Source organism: Passer domesticus, chromosome Z (genome assembly GCF_036417665.1).
Source record: "Passer domesticus isolate bPasDom1 chromosome Z, bPasDom1.hap1, whole genome shotgun sequence".
Taxonomy (NCBI): domain Eukaryota; kingdom Metazoa; phylum Chordata; class Aves; order Passeriformes; family Passeridae; genus Passer; species Passer domesticus.
In genome coordinates, this window is record NC_087512.1 from 29,086,983 (window position 1) to 29,108,733 (window position 21,751).

The following is a 21,751-nucleotide window of genomic DNA, read 5'->3' on the forward strand; positions in this document are numbered from 1 at the left end:
TATATTTATACAAACTTATAACTACCAATTACCATATCTTTATTGGTTATACTGAGTTTGGTCAGTACCAGACTTTTTTACAACAGGTGAAAGTTATTTTCAGACTCTGAATAGACAATGCAAATTCAGTATTTCATTATAAACAAGAAAAATATACTACAGAAAAATGATTATTTTTAAGAGATACATATAGCATGAAACCAATTGCTTTAGAAAGCACTAATTTTTAAAAATCCATTACATTTTTATTTTATAACAGCTCATAATCTTATACATTTTAAAATTATTTAATTATGTTAAAATGCAGTATTAAATCACATTTCAGATATGTAGCTTTAATACCATCTTCCTATTTTTCTATGAAGAAATTGCTCTGAGACATTCTGATTTTCTACAAATCTTTAAATGTGAGAGGTCCTTTAGGCAATTCCAGCAAAGTGCCCTGTGCATCAAGTGTGTTCTCTGCTTCACCTTAAAAAAAGGGGAAAAAAACCAAAACCAAACCAAACCAAAAAGGAAAACAAAAGGTAAATTTCCTCAGTCTTACAGCTAGAAAGCAAAGAAAGGAAAAAAACGTAAGAAACTGTTTTAGCCATTCTTGTTTGGACCACATTAGCAAAATAGTAAGTCATAGCTATATATTTTATAAATAAACTGATGTCAATACAGAAGCAAAGTTGTCTCTAAGGAATTTTAGACTGGTTGGGTAATTAGGAATCTGAGAAGAATGTGGATGAGACATTCACATGAAGGTGTACATAAGCTTTAACAACTAAACTTGTACACAGTGTCACAGATGTACCATATTTGGGCACAATCTTTCTTCGTGCCTCAGGACTAGCCTAAAAGGTGTCAGAATGTGGGCAGCACAGGACTTGAAGAAGCATTGTTCAAAGCCACTGCTCACAAAAACTTTGTTACCTAAACATGCAGCATGGCAGGGAAAAGTTATAGAGTGCAGAATGCTCTGGGTAAGGCTGGAATGAAAACATCTAGGACAGAGAATCCAAAAAACAAAGATACAGATTGAACATCATACATAGGTTGTGGTGGTCTGATTGTGATATAAGAAGAGATGAAGATTAGGCAAAGAATGCATTTGTTTTGGCTGATGCCATTTGGCACAATGCCAACAATCTTGTTTATCTATGCCTTAAGTCCCAGCTTTATGATCCTTATAGCAGTGGTTTGAAAGTGTATTTATGTGTGATCAGCCTCACTGACTATTGCAATGCAGTCAGGATTACGGTCATTCCATAAAACAGGTCTGAGCGCTGACATCTCCCAGCTGTAATTTTTATAGCACAACAGTGCCTGGGACCATCACTAATATCCAACACTGGTTACCACTCCCACAACATCAGTCAGTTGCATATAGCAATTGATTATGAAATAGCAAAAGATCTTGGGACAGAGATGTAGATAGACAAATCTCTATGCCTGTCCCTCACATGGAATAGAGGACATTGGCCCACTGACTGCTCAGAACACAGGGACTCAGCTATGCAAATCTCAGAAACGGTAGCCAGAGCTCCATTGCTTAGTGGAGAAGTTCTGTGCAACTAGAGGCTGGCCATAAAATCCATCCCCTCATCTAATAATTTGTGTGGAAAACACCAGCAGTGTGTGCCTGGACTAGGAGGAAAAACAAAACAGCGAGGCCAAGAACACAGACAGCAGGTTGATTTTTTGTGTCCTCAGGGGTTTAGAAAAGATAGTTTGACAGCTGTTCATACCCAAAAGATTAGGTTCAACCTAATCTTAGGTTAGCTGTTCGTACCCAAAAGCTGTTCAACCCTGACATACCCAAAAGATTAGGTTCTGATACACAGCCCTGGAAATTTAGGGCTTTCCAACAGCACAAACAGAACTCAAAACAGGTATTTTCCCCTATGTCTTCAGTTTGGGGTTTTAATTAGCCCAAGTTATAAAGCAGGAAAAAATACCCTTCCAATATCTCAGTGTGGAAGAATACTAAAATAATGAGATAATTTTTGGTCAAATAGGCTAGAGACAGAAGAAAAAATTAACTGTAAGCAAGATCAGAAACAAAATGCCTAATGAAACAATGAAAACTTTCACGGGTATAAAATGATGCCAGAGGATGACAGGCAGCAGATGCAGACATTATGTGATCAAGTTAGTTCAGATACAAGGTTCACCATGCAGCACAGAAATAATTGCAGATTATTTTAGGAGAGGGAATTGGCTATGAGGTTGATGATAGGTATACGCTGGAAGAAAGAGACCATTTAAAGAAAAAACAGTAAATGCATACATACATTATTACACCAGAGGGATTAAGCGTGGCATGCACCAACAGATTAGACAAACAAGCAGAGAAATGGTTGCAAAGGTATGGGAGTGAACATGGGGATCAGTTGAGTGTTGAGAATAAGCATTGTGGCTGCAGGTCTATTGTGTCATAAAACCTTCTCTTCAACTACGTAATTTTAATCATAAAATGAAATTGAACTCCTGAACCTGATTTCCAGACCAGATTCATCCAGGCTATTCCACTTCCTTTTAATCTAGTGCTGATATTGGTAATTAGTTTAATTTCCTTCTCTTACTTTCCTTTATCCTATCCTGTAAGTAGGATCTGTAGACCCAAATCTCTCATGTCTTTTTACAAAGCTAAACAAATTAATCACTTTTTTTTTTCTCTTGCAAGGCAGCTTGTCATTACCTAATAGTTTTAGCTCTTGAGTATAATTACAGATTCCCTTTCCAGAAGTGATCTGAATTAATGTAAATTTCCACAGGAGTTATTATTTTCCTGCACCTTCCTATCAGTGGTACTTTCTCATAGGATTGGGAGTGAAACCCATCTATATTCTATTTGTACTAACGTTGTGAAATATGCATCTCCGGATATATTCAAAAGCCTTTTGGACATTTTCCTGGACAATTGGCTATGGATGGTCTTGTCTGTGCAGGGGGCTTGGACCAGATAACCTTCAGAGATTCCTTCCAACCTCAACCATGCCATGATACTAGGAAACCTCACTTGATGTTTCTAGACTTTGTTTAACTCAATTTCTTCACACTATTGAATTATACTCATTCTGTGATCATCAGCATTCATGTTTTCCCTTTTTCTACTATTTCCATCTGATGAGCTCTGGTGGTAGAAATCCTGATTAATCCCTAGTTGCTTGCTGACATTATCAAATTGAATCCTATTTTGTTCTCTCATTTCTGCAGACTGTAAGTTTTTGCACTGCAATTTATTTCTTCTCTGTTGATGAACTTAATCAAGTTTGTCACCCAAAGATTTGATTAGGATACCCTACTCATAATTTAAACTATAAAGCAAATGAAGATCCAGACCAAATCTTGAGAAATATTGTTAATAACCCTGCTGAACCCTAATCTTCCTTTTCAAGCACAAAATTTGACATAATTTCTTTACTCCCATGTTTACCTGTCTACTAATTTCCATGTCTTTCATGCTAACTTAATCTTTAGGTAATATACCATCAAATGCTTTCATGAGTTTATAATGGATCTACCACATTTCTTTTAGAAAAAAAATCTGGAAAAGACAGAGTTAGTTTGGCATACTCAATTTTGTTTTCTATTTGGTTCCACAGTTTCTTTTCTGCAAAACATTTTCACAAGCCTTGCATACTGCTGAAGTTCTCCTAATGGATCTGAAGTGCTGAAGATGACTTTTCATATTTGGAAAGCAATAGGATACCACACTGCTCCTCTTCAACCTATACAGGACCACATGGTACACAGTAAACACATTACATATAGATCATAAATTCAAAGTGCTAATTCTGCTCTGTGTGTATTAATCTCGTTTTTAACACTTTGATTGCTGAGAACGACCCTTTCTTCCCTATGCTTAGCTGACTCTTCATATTAAAATCCTGAGAGGTTTGTTTAATGCTGTTGGGGAAATGTTCACAGGTATATATAATCCTGCATCACCTAAATGTATTTGCACCTGCATGCAGCAGGAACTACAGCAGATTTTGTCTAATTAACCTACCACTATTTTCCATGAAGCACAGTGTTAGGAAACCTAAGTGTTAGATCTGGAGGCTAAAGACTAAGTGCTGAAGCAGATTTTTATTTTGTTTCAATAGGTTGTGCCAGTAGCAGACAAGACAATTACTTAGACTTAGTTAACTAAGTCAATTTGTGAAGGTGACAACCCATGGCCTGATGCTGTTTTCACTTATAGTCAACGCTCACCAAGCCAGTCTCCTTCACTAGGAATCAGAGTTAACATAAATGCATCTCCTTATACTTCAACACAATGTATATAAGTTAATTACATAGACAAGGGACAACTATGAGGCAAGACCCCACTTTCCAGGACTCACCTTTCTTCGGTCTTAGCAGGACACTGCAGTAAGATCATCACCTGATGACTGTCTTTGGTCATGAAGGTGTAAGGCCATGATTTGTGTCTCTATTCCTTTATATTGTAATCCCTAGCCCTTTCCCCAAAAAAACAACAGCAGAGTGGAATACAGAAGTAAATCACTCATTTCTCCCAAATATCCAGTTCTTACATCAGCTGTGTTTATAACTTAGCATTCAAATATTTTGAAACAAGAACAGAAAATTACAGTCTTAACTGAAAAGAAATGTTATAAAAGTATAGTGAGCACTCTTGACTAGCAAAATGTCTGATTCAACAGAAGAGAAAAAATGAGACATAATATTTCTGTCAAAAAAGGTCAAATATCTATTACATTATTTCTCCCAGCCATTTAAAAAAAACATAACAGGTTATCTGAAGCTTGGCTCTCTGTGAGAACACGACAGACTTACATACCTTTAATCCTTAGCAAGAGTGTCCCATAGCCCATACCATAATGATAGGAAAATATAAAGCTTAAGGGAAGTATTGGCAGTAAAATTTCTGGATTTTTTTCCTTTTTATTGCTCTGTGCAAGAAGAAAGAAAAAGTATTTAGGATATTCAGCGCATCAGCACTGTTACTTTAGGCTGACCATGACTGTGTAGGACATGTGTATCCTTCTAAAAGTCTCTAATCAAAGAGCAAGTCTTTATTTCCTCAGAAACATTTGTCTCTGGTTGCCTTCTTTCTCAAGCCAAGAGCATCTTAAAAATGCAATAGTGGTTTTTGAAAATATTAACAAATATGGGATGATCTAACTCATTTAGCATGCATGGGCACCACTTGCAACAGGTAACAATATAAATTCTATGTTCATTTCCAAATGCTACAGAGAACCCATAATGCATAAGGTGCTTTTAATCCTCATTATACACACAAAACCACAAATATTTCCTAATTCCCTCTAAGCATGTTACAGCCCAAGAAAACATTATCAACCAAAAGTACTGTAGGGCAAGTTCTTCTCTATGCAATATAGCTTTATTAGCCAGGTTTCTTTTTCCCTTGGGTCAGTTGATTCAAATTTAAGTGAGTAGACTTCAGAATATGTTCACTGCATTAAAAAAATCCAGATGGAGAATTAGTTAGTGCTACTCACTAACAGTTCATTAAATCTCAGTACAGACAAGAAAATAGCATGGCTTTTAAATACTCTCTCCTCTTCCACACACAACTTTTATTTTGCAGTGGACTTTTTGTACTTCAGATATTTTATTGTCATTTTATTGTCAGCTCATGTCTCTCCTTTTAAATAAACCTGCAGACATAACCAGAACACATTCAAAGCAGACAGAATTCAGAGTCCATTTGTTATTTGATCAATCTCTGAGCAAGTACTGGATAAAAATAACTACCTGTAATCCAAAATTAAGACCCAGCAAAATAGAAATATATAATGTAATATATTTTCTGTTAGGGAATAAACTTCGTACCCAGTTGTTAAAACTACAGCAATAAGTGTCCAAAAAATGTCCCAAAATATTTGAGAAATTCTTGTGTCCAAGCAATCTGCATGGCTGTTTGTCTCTCTCTCATCAGGTTCTGCAGTGCTAGTTGCCTTTCCAGCTAAAGAAGGGAGACAGGTTAAACAAAATTAAGTCATCCATTTATTTCAAAGATTGACTCAATCTCTCAGTGGTCTGTAAATCCAAAACACTAACTAAGAAGGCAATCTTTCATGGCTTTTGATTGAGAATGGCCTTCTTCAGTAATAATTTCTACCAAAAAACCCTTTAGGTCCATTAGCAAATACTTTTATGCAGAATCTTTCTAATTGTGCTTCTCAAGGTCCAGATAATCAAAATTGCAGTGTTAGGTTTTGAGTGGGACCCAAGTCTCAGCAGCACTCTCTAGATTAAGATTCTCTGACCTTCGCATTTCCATGCTGATTCATACAATACCTGCTTTCCCAATTCATTTTGCTTAATTCTAATTTAGTTGTAATAATTTTAGAATCAATATTGACACCTCTTTGCCCTTTGAGGATTTCCTCTTCCCCATGATGCATCATAAACCCAATAACTCTTCTGCAATACCACAGTTACAAATTTAGAAAAGCACTGTGAAGATAACAGATCTTTTATAGATAATGAATATATATCAAAAGTCCATAAGGAAATACTTCTGTAACTAAAATTAAAAACAGCAAAAAAGTACAATCTAGTCAATATATTCACATATCCAAGAAGAACTTTCTATGGTACAGAAGAATAAAAAAGCAAACAACTAGATGTAATTTTTTTTTAGTTGCATCCCCCATCTAAACCTATTGGTACATTTGCATTAAGTAAGGTAAATTCAGTATTTCTCAGAAGTTCCTCTCAACTATATAGAACACAAAAAAAAATTCCTTTTTAGAGTGATGAAAAAATAATAATTGTACCAAAAATAAGCAGTCTGAAACCAAAGTGGAGAAGTTAGTTAACAGAAAAATAAATCTTCACAGCAATGTTTACAACTCACATTGTGGGGCAAAAATTGAATACCTGGGTTTGTATGTCTAGGCTAGCTAACCAAGTTGGATGAGAGGTTCAGCAAGGTACAGGAAACAGAATACCAGCTGCCTAAATGAGTGTATTCTAGGGAAGAAGGAACAAAGACTGAATTCAGAAAGTTCTCTTCTAATGAATCTCTAAAAGTAATTAAATATGTTCTTTCCTCCTGCTTTCTAATTCAAGAATAATTTAAAGGATTTGTAATTACTTAAGGTTTCCACCCATTTATTCATCTCCATTACTATTGACTTAGCCTGAACAGAACAATTTCTGTTAAATTGTTACTAATTATTTCTTCAGACTATGTTGATCTTGCTATCTTATTTACGAGTTTATTCAGTACCTACATAGGTAGAAATAATTTTGAGACAGCATAATGAAAAAAGGACAGATCTAATTACATATAATTGCACACAGTAGGAAAACAACATTCACTATAGTCTCACAGTACTATTTCATCTGTTTCTCTTTCCTCAAGACTTACATTGCAATTGTTGTTCTCACAAAAAATATCAACAGGCTTTACCTTTCTGATAGCCATAATTTTCAGATTGCTTTGTTTTGGTTTTGTTTTTTTTTTTCAGAATAAGTAATTATATAATGGCTGACACACCACTTAATAAAATATCAAAATAATTAGATTTTATTTTGTTACCTACAAGACAGTCGGAAATTCTAAAATAAACAAGTACGCTGCCCATTAATTACACCCATTTTGGTCCCAAATATCCTAAGCCTGGTAAATTGCTGAGGGCTGACATGATAAGATAAAATAATGACATGTAATATCCATTTAATGACTTTATTTTCATCTCCAGTGTGATTATAGGTGTAGTTTCCACATATGTGAAAAGTATTAAGGGATCCTTTGTTTGCCTGTCAGCACAGATAAGGGTCTGTGCTTCCAAGATGCACAGTATTACCCTAAATGAGCTTTAATTTGAAGAAGCACATGGTAAGGAAGTGGGACAAGGATATGCTGATGAAATATAGGTCTTGCTAAAAGGGAACAATGGAGAAGAAGAAAAACAGACAGTTTAACATGTACAGTGTTTAGAAAGAAGTAAGTATGGCATAAAAAGAAGGCTGTAAGTTCAAACTTACAAAAGTAAACTAAAGGATCCTAACATGATTTCTTTAAAAAAAAATACACACACACAAAAAAACCCCAAAAACAAAACCAAAAAACCCTCTCACACTTGTTATACTTTGACAGCTCTTTAAAACCCAAGTGCTGAAAGAAAAAGATAAGTCACAAACAATAAAGTCACCAAACACCATGCTGCAGGAGACTGTAATATCAAATTCCAGAAGCCCAAGGGTACTTTCATGTATATCTACAAGTAGTTCATATAAATAACCTACGATAATTGAAAACAACTTGTTTTCTATATTATAGACAGCAGCCAGATAACATTATCAAACATTTTTCGTATTCTTTTCTAACTAGATCTTTTTTCTTTCACTTGAATGAAACAACCCTCAACTTTCTCCATCAAAAAACAAGTGGTAGAATGAAATGCATAGAAAAACACCTGTAATTCCTTTTCTTTGAGCAAACTTCTTCTATGTAGATGTAAAATTTAAACCAGATGAAACAGAATATTTTATTTAAATTAATTTCTTAAAAAAAATGTATTGGAGGGACGTTTTAGAACTATGAATCTTAGAGATGAACATTGTTTTTGTACATGGTGAAATGTGACCAAGCCAAGAAACAATGGTTTCAGATGAACACTAATCCACAAAAGGCAGTAAAAAGCAGGTCTAGTGATATTTGGCTAAAATAATAATTTAATTCTTGCTATTACTGAAGTTTTATGATATTACAATGAATAGTTTACAAGACCTGTTTTATCACTAAACTTACAGTGTAGCGCCAAGAAAGCCCTGAGATGAGTTTGGAGATCGTAAGTAAGCTACAGTACTGATGCACAGATTTGTAAACCAACTTTTATGTTGTCATAATTTATACAGAGAAAACTTAGTAACAATACATGAATATGTGCTCCAAAACACCTTTGAACCTATGTGGTTTTATGCCAAATCCAGAATTACGTCTCTCAAATCCCAGAAGTTCCCTTTGTTCTGTACTCCTTTATTCCAAAAAAATCTTCATTCATGCTTTCCATTTCCAAGATGAGTTTTGTTACTTGTCAAAGTTTAATCTTGCAAAACAGAAGACTACAATGCTGTAGCTGTTAGGATTACAACAGGAATCTGAGTAATGATGAGATTTAGTCTAAGTGTTCTAAGTGTTCCAGGGCAATTCCACATTGACTGCACTGGATTTCAAACTCTCCTTAAGGAAAAGCAAAAACTGAGCAACAATTATGGCCAAAGTTGTCCTACTAAATGCTCTTTCATCACATGAATTTACCAGAAAAAAACTGTAGAAAAACCAGTTTGGCTACACCTGAGCTCTTTTCAGGGAGCTCTGTAGCCACTGTGTAGCACAGCAGGGAGCACCTCTCTGGCATATTCTGACAAAGCAGACAAAAGGCAGAGCACCTGCCTATCCTGTGCAATCAAATACACTTTAGCATGTCCAGATCTGACAGCTGATCAGTTAAATAGGTTTAAAAGCAATGCTTGATTGTAAAAGAGTATATACCTTTAAATAAATTTTGAATGCTCTAAGTGTCAAAATAAAACACCTACATGGGCACTCAGGCAACTCCTCTAAACTAGTCTTTTAGAAATTAAAACAACTCATGTTTTAATTTTTAAACAATTTAACAATATCCTTATGCTTATCCATTTAACATGCCAATCTTAAATTACTATCTGGAGCTTGGGTAGTTTTGAATGACCAATATATCCTGACGTGCTGGTCTTAAACTGGCTAACAACCAGATCTTGGCAGATCTTAAGGCAAAAACCAATGCCTTAAGTGACTACCTTAAGAGCTTAAGCCAGTCAGGATTTGAAAACATATGTATATAGGAAAAAAATCAGGAGTCTACCACAAAAAATGACTCAAAATTAGATGAAAGAAAACCAAACCATATTCGACTGCAGCTCAAATCAATATCCCATTTTCAGCTGTTAATTTCCTAGTAATTGTGTCTTTATTTTCCTCCGCATGTGTTCTATTGAAAATGTCAGTCGCACTGGGATAGTGAAAGACTTTTGATCTATTAACATGCAGATTTTATGAAAAACACCAAGTCCTACTGTCTTAGGACTTTACAATAATTTAAAAAATTACTTCTTTTCTCATTATGGCAGAACAGAAGTAAGAATTAAGAACAGTAGGTATTCATTTTTACTGCAAAACATTTTACAGAATTTTATAGATAACAAGACAAAAAAAGTATGCCATTCAGACTTAGCAGAGGTGGGCTGTATTTTATTTAGAAAAGTCTTACTGATGGGCAAAGCTGATTATTGAGAAAACAAGCCACAGGTGCATATCACACATATCAGGTCAACAACCATTCACCATCCAAGTGCCATTATCTTAGGGAACAAATTCTACTTCATTTTAAGTACATAAATGACCCATCTAAATAGACATAAAAAGTTCAATAGGAATGATTTACGTGACTATACTTGCACTAAAAATTACAGATAAAGGATCTGAAGTGTAGCTTTCAAACAGGAGTAACAAGGATACTGTAATTTTCCTATCCAGGTTGCTGTACATAGAACAAGAGAGCTGAAGCTGTAATGTGGATGCATGGGTGAACATGCAAGCATGCTTTTCAATTACTTATATCCTGTAACAATCAGACCATGATTTTATAGACACAGTTAATATAATAATAAAAAAGTGACAGTAGCAACTTCTATATTGGCAAAAAATATTGATTGCATAATTTTAAAAATTAAGTATAGTATTTCAAAATAAATGGGTCCTAATAGCAAGTGACATTTTAAATTTTTAGAAATAAATTTCCCATTTTTCTTTAAATACAGCTAGTAGTTTCTCAACACTGTGTGAGCAACTGTAAGGGCTGATTGGGATTTTGAAGTCTGTCACACAGAAATTGTTAGAGTAAAAGGAAATCAATGTTACAAAATGAATCATGACAGATGAAGAGAAGTGAGGCACAGAAGGAAAAGGTCAGTTACTGTGAAACTGATAATGCTAATAAACTAGTCAGTGGTAACCATCCTTATCATTTCTACTGATTATTTTTCAGACTGCCACAATGATGTCAAACCACACAAAAGAGCATTTATACCATCATTTAATTGATTAAAATCCAGTGGGAGAAAATTCTCATCTGAAATAATTTAATAGACTTTGAAAACTTGCAAAAAAACCACTCTCTGGATTATAAGTCACATCTTCACTAGACTAGAAATTTCTCATACTTTAGATTCTTAGCTTGTTTTCTCTCTTCCATGTTGAGCTGCTGTAGGTGGAATGGATGCTGCTTTGGTTTTGTAACCCCAAATGGGATGGAAGGTGGTGTACAAATACTCAATAGAAATGAAAAGTAGTGCAAAATGCTCTCTTCTTTACTGCCCACATGTATTAAATATGATTTCAGTGGAATCTAAGTGTCTGTGTGGAGGAAGACACAGTAATCACCCCTCAATAAAGAGTCAATTTGCAACCCAATATGCTTAATGGCTCCCCTGGAAGATACACTCTTTTACCCAACCTGTCCAAAATACTGGGCTGAACAAACACTTAACTTGAGAGCAGTCATGGCAGTAAACCTATAGAGAACACATTTAATGTCACTATCATTAAGATGTAATTATACTGATGTCCTGGTAAACAGATATTTGGACAGGAAAGTAATTAACTACCTTATAAGAAATAATCAGATAAACACCATTTCTACTTAAGTTCTGAAACCCCATCTCTATAAATAAACACCTTCTTATCAATAAACACCATCTCTACTTAAGTTCTTAAACTTATAAATCTAAGAAAACTGAAACTTGAAGAAATTTTTGAGATACCCTTACACTCATGAAAAAGAGTTCTCCAGTTTTGTCACAGGTTAATACATCTGTTATACGCCATGGCTACTCTGCCTATGATAGGTTATTTTCACTTACAGTTTTTCAGTGTTCAGACACTCTGAAAGCATTCTTTTAAAAAGTATTAACTTCTAAATTCTGAGGACTCAGAGCTGTAATGAAAAATAATGCTTAAGTTAAAAAAAAATAAAAGAAAATCAAACATAAAAAATCTGCAAATCTCTTCCAAAACATCTATGAAAGTTAGTGTGCAGATAGTACAGTTACACATGGCATTTCATCAGCAGATCAAAGATTAAAAGCTCATGGGACTTATCCTTGGTATCCTTCTTTCTAATCAATAGGTAAAACAAGAAGCTGCTGCAAGTGGTTCTTTGGCAAAAATAAATGAAAAATATAACAGTGATACCTATCTCTACACCTCCATTGTAAGCCACCAGAGTGCAATATAGAGATGACAACTTAAAATAATTATGCAGTATCTGCTTGGTTCTATGACCAGCATGCCCACAGACATTTCAGGAAATGGGCCTCTAGATCAAACAGTTAAAATAAATCACACCAAAATGTTTTATCCTGCTGCTTCAAAGCTTGTTTGCAGATATTTTTCACATCAAGTACACAGAGCAATTAAAATTATTAGTACTGCAAGAAACTGCACTCTAAATGGAAAACTTAATTTTTAAAGCTTCCCCATGCAAAGACAGATTACAAATTATTTACAAGCAAAGAGTTATCAGAAAAAGAAACGGGTCTCACAATATTAGCCACAAGCCAGAATGGAAACTGCACTGAAAAAAATCACACAGAAACACAAAATATTCTGAGTTGGAAGGGACCCACCAGCACTGAGTCCCAACCCTTAACTGAACCATCACAGATTGAGCCCATGACCTTGGTGTTATTAGCACCAAATCCTTTATATTCCTTTTGTTGTCAATAAGGTACTGAAATTGTACTCTGTATAAAGAAGAAATATTATCAAAAGCCCTTAAATCCATGTGAGATTTTGTGCTGCACAAAGGGCAGACTCAATCTAATGGGCAAAGCATGAAGGTAAAATTTCTTGGCAGTAATCCAGCATTATTATTTTTCCTCTGTGTGGCTTTTAGGCAACAAACATGCAGCAGAGTGGTGATGGGCATCCACCACCTGTATAAAATAATCTTATCAAGAAAAGTAAGTGAAGTTTTAAGGTACTGTTACCAGTGTTCAGAATTCTCAGAAGCTTTATACAAGATTTATAGAGAGAAACCAAAGTCATTGAATAGCCAGTTATGTAAAAAGCAGGTATCACTGTTGAAGGAATAGTAAAATAGGTCAAGACATATAAAATAAAGAGTTAATGTAACAATATAAAGTAATTTCAATATCTGACTAATAACTGAATAAGAGTTCCCCCCAAAAAAATTTAATATTCAGGAAGTAGTATTTCATAGAAAGCAAGTAAAAGACTAAATTTTACTTCAGTGGATTTAACAAAAGACTGAAATGATAGGTTTGCTCTACTAAGAAGAAAGGAACTATGCTAAATATGTTGTGTCACAGGAAGCAGCTTCAGAAGGCATTTTTTCTTTGAAGTCAGTTAAATTCCTCCAACAAATTGAGACTAAACGTATAAAGGTAAGCTGGAGGTACACCTCCAAGCAATACAAAATTTGCAACCTGTATTCACAATGATAGGTACTAGTCACAGATATTCCCTCCCAGAAACGCTGGTATAATTTAATAAATTTAACTGAATAAATTTAATTAATATTTGTCTCACTACTAGTGCAGCAACCATTTTGTTTTGCATCTTTTGCTGGTAGTCATTAAATATTAGAAATAGCTATTAAAATCTGCTCTTTGTTAACTACTTCATTTGTTTCTTTACGGTGTTCAGGCAGAGTATACAACCTGTCAGCTAATACCAACCAAACTGGCTTTTTTCCTGCAAGACAGATGGTTCTAATCTTCCTCAGTACAGGTATCATTTATCTTGTTCTGTTCCATTTGAGGAGCAGAAACTAATAAGGATATAGAATTGTTACCAGAGAGCATTTATTTCCCAGAATTAGGCCTAGATCACCTAAGGGGCAAAACAATTTATGTAAGGCTTCAAGACAAATGCATTAGTGATGTCGTAAGCGCTACTAGTATCTTGTCAATATAAAACAAATCTAGCTATTTCCCACCCCAAAGGGAAACAGATGGTAGTAATCTGGAAAGGCAAAACTTGCTTACATTTTACTTCACGAGAAAGAACAGGAACAATTGGTTTCATTTTACTAGAACTAAAAGAAAGTCCTTTTGACTAAATTTCACTGAAAACTTTGGGGAGGAAAAGGTTAGGGATTTAAAAGACCCTTAAGAAAATGACTCAGTGTCTGAGACAATAAGAGAAATTAAATTTTTTGGGTATAATCATAGAGGTGGTTGATCTTTTACTAACAAAGATAAGGTGACAAATCTGTAGATGGAAAAATGTCATCACAAAAAGTTTTATTAGGCTCAGGAAGAACTGCAGAAAACTATGTCAGTACTTTCCTTTTTTATCAATGAAAGAGAGGAAACATGAAAAAAAATTTCTTGTTCAGAAGCTCACTGGCATTTTAACATTAGCCATTTTTCCTGCCAAGAGTCAAAACATTGCACACATACGCATTTTAAGCACCACTTCATTTTAAAATCAACTGATAAATAATTGATAGCATTTTGACTGAGTAATGAGTTAATTTAATTTATTAATGAAAAAAAAAAACCCCAAAAAACAAACCAAAACCCAACAGAACCCCAAAACTGTATTTATAAATATAATCCTCTTTAGATGAAAGACATGTCATCTCCCCCCTGCCTTTACTCATACTTTTTCATACTCTATTTTTCATTCCTACTTATAGCTCATTACTCAAAGAAAGTCCCAGAATAAAAGACCAGGACATGTGCAAGATATAAGTCCCTACCAAGAACAAACAATAGTCTTATGAGGTGCAGGGCCAGGAGTTGGACGTGATGATCCTGATAGCTCCCTTTCACTCAGCATATTCTATGATTCTATGAATTCCGTGTACCTGTTTAAGATGGAGTACTAGGACTGAGCCTACTAGGTATCAGAAAGACTTTAATGTTTTCATTTTTCAAAAGTTTTGGTTTTTCCTCATCCAATTTACATTAACATTTTGCATTTGTTTTTAAGAAAGTAGTCCAATATCTAGTTTCTAATAAAACCTCTACTGACCTATCTTAATATTATCTGTACATTCTTAATATATTTTTAATTCTAAGGAATTTAAAACTGAGAAGAGGAGGTCAGATGAGACCCATGAGCTATCTGATAAATAAATTGGGTTTTCCTCATCACTCACAAAATTCTTAGTATCTGTAGTCAAGGACATCCAGCAAAGTGCTGTGTGTAGAATCCATGACTCAGTTCAAACATCACAAAACCAATAACTTAAGGAAAGGTGTACATTTTTACGGAAACATTATCTTAAATATGCAGATACAAATACTGCTTGTACCTTATCTCTGCTAAATGTGTAATCTCATTTTTCACTTGAAGATATGTTTAAAATGCTTCATTTACCTATTTTACTATACATCCTGACACATATTACCATATGTCACAACTTCACTAAAGTTTCTTAAGAAGTAAGAACTTCAAAAAACATTAGAGGGTTACCTAGACTATCAAACAGAATCCAATAAGAAACAAACTTAAAACTCCTGCTGGGAGGTTCAAACTTATTTCTTACTGGGCAAACACAAATGTTTCGACTTCTTTGTACATTTTCAAAAAGACATTGAGGTGAAAAGCAAACACCAGTAATAAACAGCTGTATAACTGAAGTTACAACATCTTGTCTTGAGATACACATGAGTGTCTGGATATAAACGGAAATGTAGTCCTGTTTCATCTCTTGTAATAGGTCTATATTTTAAAATTGTTTTTATATCTTTATTTCAGAAAAAAAAAAGGATATAATTTAGTCAAAAGATATGGCCAATTAATAAGCTTCTATGGGGTATTTCTATACTTTCAATTCAGATTTAAGGACAATTGTTAAACATGAAGAAAAAACTGCCATGTTACTTTCATTTATTGCCATTCAAAGCAAACTTCTTAAGGCAATACAATCCTGGCAGGATTGTATCATGTAATCATGCTATGGTCTGCCCCTAATCAAGAACTGACAGTGTAGAGGAAAGAAAACATACGATATTCAGTCACATTTATCTACAGTTTCAGTGAGTTTTTGATATTTTTCTCCAAAAAAACATACTTTTGTCACACACCTTTTGTAACATTAAATTACATTCTAATGATATTAATATTTATACATTAGCATATATGATTAAATAATATCCCTGAAACATTTTCTTACAAAACTGAAAGCTTTAGTGCCATTTGTAGATATACCAAACACTCACCAGCAGTTTCACTTCAAGCTGATTTGTGAATGCATGTGACGTGGCTTATGCATACAGTGTGCAATGCATACATGTTTCTCCACAGGCAAGAGCTGAAGAACAGACCACTTGAATGCCATTTTCAGAAGTATAAATCTTACAATTTATAATTTGAAGAACTAAATAAGATTTTTTTTTTTCTGTAAGAGATAAATATGTTTGGTATTTCTGTGTTGTGTCAAAAGCAAATTTCTCTTACAGAAGAAAATGCTGTATAATTTATATCTATTAAAAAGCAGACTATGCCTTACTGAACTAGAGGATGAGTTTCCCTAGCAATGTTTTATACTATCTGCCCACTTGCTCCACGATTTTAACTAACTGAGGAAGAAAATGCCTTTAGTTTTTATGTGCTTTATTAATTTGCATCACTGCCAAAACTTCAAAAGAAGCTGTTAAAACAAAGTAGGGGAGGGTGGGGGGAGGGCAGGGGGGGAAGACCATGAAAGAGAAGTGAAAAAAAAAAAGAAAAGAAAGTCGTATAAGAAAGGAGTTTAAAAGTATCCACTGAGATACAGAACTATAGAGGATTTTCCATACCACTATCTGGTCCTAATTAAAATAGGATAATGTAGTTTTATCATTACTCAAAATGAACCTAGATGATGTTAGGGATCCCAAAAGAAAGAAAATTTTTAAAAAACCAAGAAAAGATTGCCATGGATTTTCAGGGAAAAGAAAAAAAGAAGAAAAAAAGAAAAAAAAGAAAAAAAAGAAAAAAAAAAAAGAAAAAAAGTAAAAAAAACAAAAAGTAGTACCACAGAATTGTCAAAACTCAGAAAAATAAGCCCTTACTTTTCTAGATTTACCTGATCTTTACTCTTTTTTTAACCAAGAAGTATAGAATCTTTTCCATGCCCACACAGGGAGCACATAGGGAGCAAGTCTATAAACTTTCAAAGACTAACTGCTACAAAAGCAGATCTGTGACTGTTTCCTGGCTATCCAATATTACCTGGGGAAAAGAATGCACTTTAGAGTCTGACATAATAAAATAGGGAGAGAAGAGGAACAGCAGCAGACTGGGATTGAGACTATCCAGAGATTCATGCTGTAGACAGGTTATAATAAAACACTTTTATTATTTGTAAATACAAGATCTGTCAGAAGTGTATTATTTTTCTAGCATGTTTATTTTCTTACTAGTTTAGTGGCTCCCATCAAATATTAATTTGGGAGACTGCATTTGACTCCTGAAAGCAATGATGCTTTCCCACTGAGAAGACGGTCTTTTTGCATGGTAAGAAATCCTCCTGCTGCGAAGGAAAAAAAAACCCCAAAAGTCTACCAAAAACCCCTCCAAATCACTCTGAATGCAACCCTCAAAAACCAATAAAACAATGACATGCCCTAAACCCTAACTAGATTCCTTTGTTTCCAGTACTTTCAGTGATTCTTGGCTCTTCCTGTGTAACTTATTCTTAAAATTCTCAAGAATTTCAGTCTGCCAGTCTGACCCTGAGAGACTGGCAGAGCTGACCTACTGTAATCTCAATGCAATATTTTTAAAATTTGTTTTGCTTAAATAATGTATCTGCTAATACAGCAATATATATTACAAAAGTTCCAAAATACACAGGAGATTGAACCATTCTTTTTAAGGTAAATTATTCCCACAAACAAGATTTTTGCTTTGTTTTTGCACTCTGACAGGCAGGGCACACAGAGGCTTTAATTCCGAATTCCCTTGTCCATCCCTTGTGATGTTATTTCTGTATCATTATCACTTAACATACTTCTAAAGTCTGTCTGATAGCTGTCAGTTAAAAGTTAGACCAAGTCACATCTTGTTTCAACAGATTGCTGCTGTGCATGTGGTGCCCAGTACGAGTGCAGACGTCAATAAATAACCGCTCATAATTCTCAGTCTGGGAAAAAAGAGAGGTAAGAAAATCCTCCCTTACAGGACCAACAAAATACAGTGAGCCACAGCCTGCTTCTGTGGGTGTTAGAGAATCATAAAATAACTTGGATTCAACCTCAGCAGTCTTAGGATAGCTATGTGATCAGACCAGGAGACCAGGCTACTGAGGGCTTTTATCCTGCCAGGTCTTGAAAACATCCAAAGATGGAAGCATCACTGAGCCTCTGCTCCACTGCTGGATTGGCCTTGCAGGGGAAAAGGTTTCTCCTTACACTCAGTCTGCATGGCTCCCAAAATCCTGTTTCAATGTATACCCATTTCCTCTTGCACTTTCTGGCTATACTTTCTTGATTACTCACGGTTGATGAGGGGCTGCCCTTCAGATCCTGCTCCCCAGAAGGCCTCTCATTCCAGGTTAAGTAAGCACAGCTCACTTGGCCTCCTTGCAAGAAGTGCTCCAGCCCTTGGCCATCTTGGTGGTCTGCTGCAAAAGCTACTCCTTTTCACCTACATTTTTCTTGCACTGGGGAAGAAGGGGGGCAAAAAGTTGATGCAGTATTTAAATGGATTTAACAAAGCACTGAACAGAAGACAACAGAAAATTTTGTCAACCTACTGGCTTCACTACAGCTTAAAAAGCCCTCATTTGTCCTTTTGACTCTCTCTTCTGTCAGGGTACACTGCTGACTTATGCCCTAGTTGCTATCTTGCAGTGTTGCATCTCTACAGAATTGCTCCCATTTTTCAGCTCTCAGTCTGTGTTGTGGCCAAGGACACTTAGCTGACACTTAAATCATGTCAGCTTTCCTAAACTCCTTTATCCTTCACAGCTCCTATGGCACCTTGCCTACCAGTTTCCCAAGCAAGATGAAAACCCCTCTCCCAGTGTCCAGTGTCTGCACTCATCTTGCTACAATCAAGTCTGACTGTAATATTACAGTTCCCCCTCATTTGTAAATAACAAATTCAGCTGTGCATGATGGCCCTTGGATGGCCCATCTAGTACACACACACCTGTATCAAGTAGTTATTTCTCACATTTTGCAGAAATGTACTCAGTTGTTTACATCTTCCTATTTATGGCATTTCCAGCAGATTTTAGGGAGACTACAGTCTCATGAGAATCAGTTAGTAATCCAGAGACTTTCTTCAGTTGTTTGAAAGGGCAACTTGTTGTTTCTTCATGTATTTTGTCACTCTGACTGGTGACCTGCAGCAAACTCCGTCCACAGTGTCACGTTTCGTGAACTCTCCTTTGACCTTAACTGACAGGCTACACTTCTCATCATGGGCATCACTACTATTTGTCTTTCCTTCCTGTCTTTCCAAAAGAGCTAGTACCTCTCTGTTAGAGATTTCAAGTTGCATGAGCTGTCCCACCATATCTCAGTTACTCCCATGATGTTGCAGTACTGTGACCAGAGACTGCTCTTGTTTTTCATGCTTGTTTCTCAGGCTGTGTACATCTGTGCTTGAGCATGTACAGGCTTCCTTTCTCCAGAGCCATCAACACTGCAGAAAAACCCAGCATACTGTCTCATAAAAGCTTCTGCCAGGACTAGATACATTCTAGGCTTCTTTATTTAATATCTGCTGCAACAGCAGAATGCTCCTATTGTGCTGCTGTAGTAGAAACCTTTTTTTAGGACAGCACAATGTGATTAATTTTTTGATTTCGAGAAAACACTGAGGTTTTTAATTTCCTGGGATTTGATGCTTTTTTTTTTTCAAAACCAGAGTAAATTGTTCTGCAATAGCTTAGAGAATTCTTTGTGCTCCATTTACTAGCCTATTTACTTAATTTCTCTAAGCAGGCCCTTATGCAGCACAATTGTCTCTTCCATGTCTCTTCTCTGATTCTGAATCAGTGCTTCTCTCCTCACTCCTTTTTTGTAACGTTTTCCCAGAAATGCATCCAGGTGAAAACTTCAATGGTTTGACAACATCAAGAGACGCACTTAAACCCTAGGTCTGATTGTTATACATGAAGATATTAAAACAAATCAGTATTTTCATCCATGTCTTTCCATCTATAATCTCGAAATAGAAAAAATAATGACACAACAAAATTACAAAGTAGTCTTCAATTCAGATCTCATTATTAATGATGAAGCTAACATGATAAAGAGTAAAAAAGATCAGTCAATAACAGATTCAGTGTATCACCAATTACTTGTGGAGTTCCAATGAAAAAAAATTCTTCTAATTAAGTAATAGAACACTATACACTGAGATATACCTGAAAACAATCAAGAAGGATTTTAAATGCTACTAGGACTTAATTTTTTTAATTGTCTGGACTAGAAACCACTACTTACTATGCAGTATTATTCTTATACACATCAAGATATCTTCATGTAATTCAACTCTTATAATACCACTGGGAAAAACCCCCCTGTTATTAAAACAAAATCTCAGCTTTCTCCTCTGTAGGGTTACCTTTCAAGTAGTGCAGACATGCTATATACAGGAAAACTGGGATATTAATCTGTTCCCCCTAAGTAGTGTTTCCCAAGGAAAGAAAGGAAAAACAACTTTTTAGAGCCAAAAGCAGTGTTACCTCTATAAAAATAAAAGCAGAACATAAACTAAAATCTAACTCGCAGAGTGGAGTGGGGTGTCACAGGAGGAAATGGCATAATACTGACTTGGTGGGGTTCTGTTCAAAACTAAAGAAAGCATTTTTGATTTCTCTATATGTATTAGGAGATCTGGCTAAAATTTGGTGGGGGAACTTAGATTTTCTATGTGGGACCCCTAAATTAAAAGACTTTTAAATTGTTCTTAGAATGTCTTTTACACATCACTGCAAAAATACTACTCTGAGATGCAAATTTAATAAGTTCTGCTTTTTGCAATCCTAGAATCAAATTCATTAGCAGAGAATTAAAATTTTTATCTGCACTGTGCTGTGATCTTCTACCATGATTTTGCTTTTCATCATTCTAAATAACACTACGCAGAGTCTACAAGATTGCTTTTGTATTTTTAATATTATTTGAAAACAATATACCTGTACTATGCACTAACCAAACTTAAGTCTCTCTCATCACAATAATGTCTTTAGGAAGTATCTTCAATATATCTTCACAGTACATGGAGTCAGACAATTTCTTATTTAAAAAGCAACCTGTCAGGGTTTAAAAAGCAACCTGTCTTGACACCTGGTTCTAATAGTAACGTCACTGTCTAGAAATATTAATAAGAAATATTTAAAGAGTTCTGATCCATATTAAGGAAAGCATAATTGGCCACAAACATTTCTGCATTCTCACTTGCCACTTTCAGATATGCATCTTTTTCCAACCTGCCTTGTACATCTTAAAATGGCTTTCTTAATAAATAGTTATTGCAATAGCTTTCTTAAGTATACATTTGGGATGTTAAAAGGACAAGGAATAAAAGCCTCACTAGAACAGAATGTACAGAATGTACACTTTTACTAAAGAAATATATGCAATTTTCACATTTAATTATGTTAAGAGGACACAGAGAACTCATTAAAAAATCTTCTATAGCTGCTCTGTGGCCTGGAGCAGAGACCTACTCTAGCCTATTCAGCCTCACTAAAAGCACTCTGCAAGGTCATATACTAGTCTTGAGCTGCAGATC

The 21,751-nt window shown here is 35.1% G+C and overlaps 1 protein-coding gene across 1 annotated transcript; it reads right to left on the reverse strand.

Moving 5' to 3' along the window:
• Window positions 1-226: 226 nt before the first annotated feature.
• On the reverse strand, window positions 227-19,522 carry PLGRKT (plasminogen receptor with a C-terminal lysine). Its single transcript, XM_064405239.1, is given in 5 exon segments — window positions 227-471; window positions 4,799-4,908; window positions 5,818-5,843; window positions 5,846-5,950; window positions 19,361-19,522. Coding segments are annotated over 5 exon segments (525 nt in total). The 3' UTR covers window positions 227-349.
• Window positions 19,523-21,751: the final 2,229 nt, after the last annotated feature.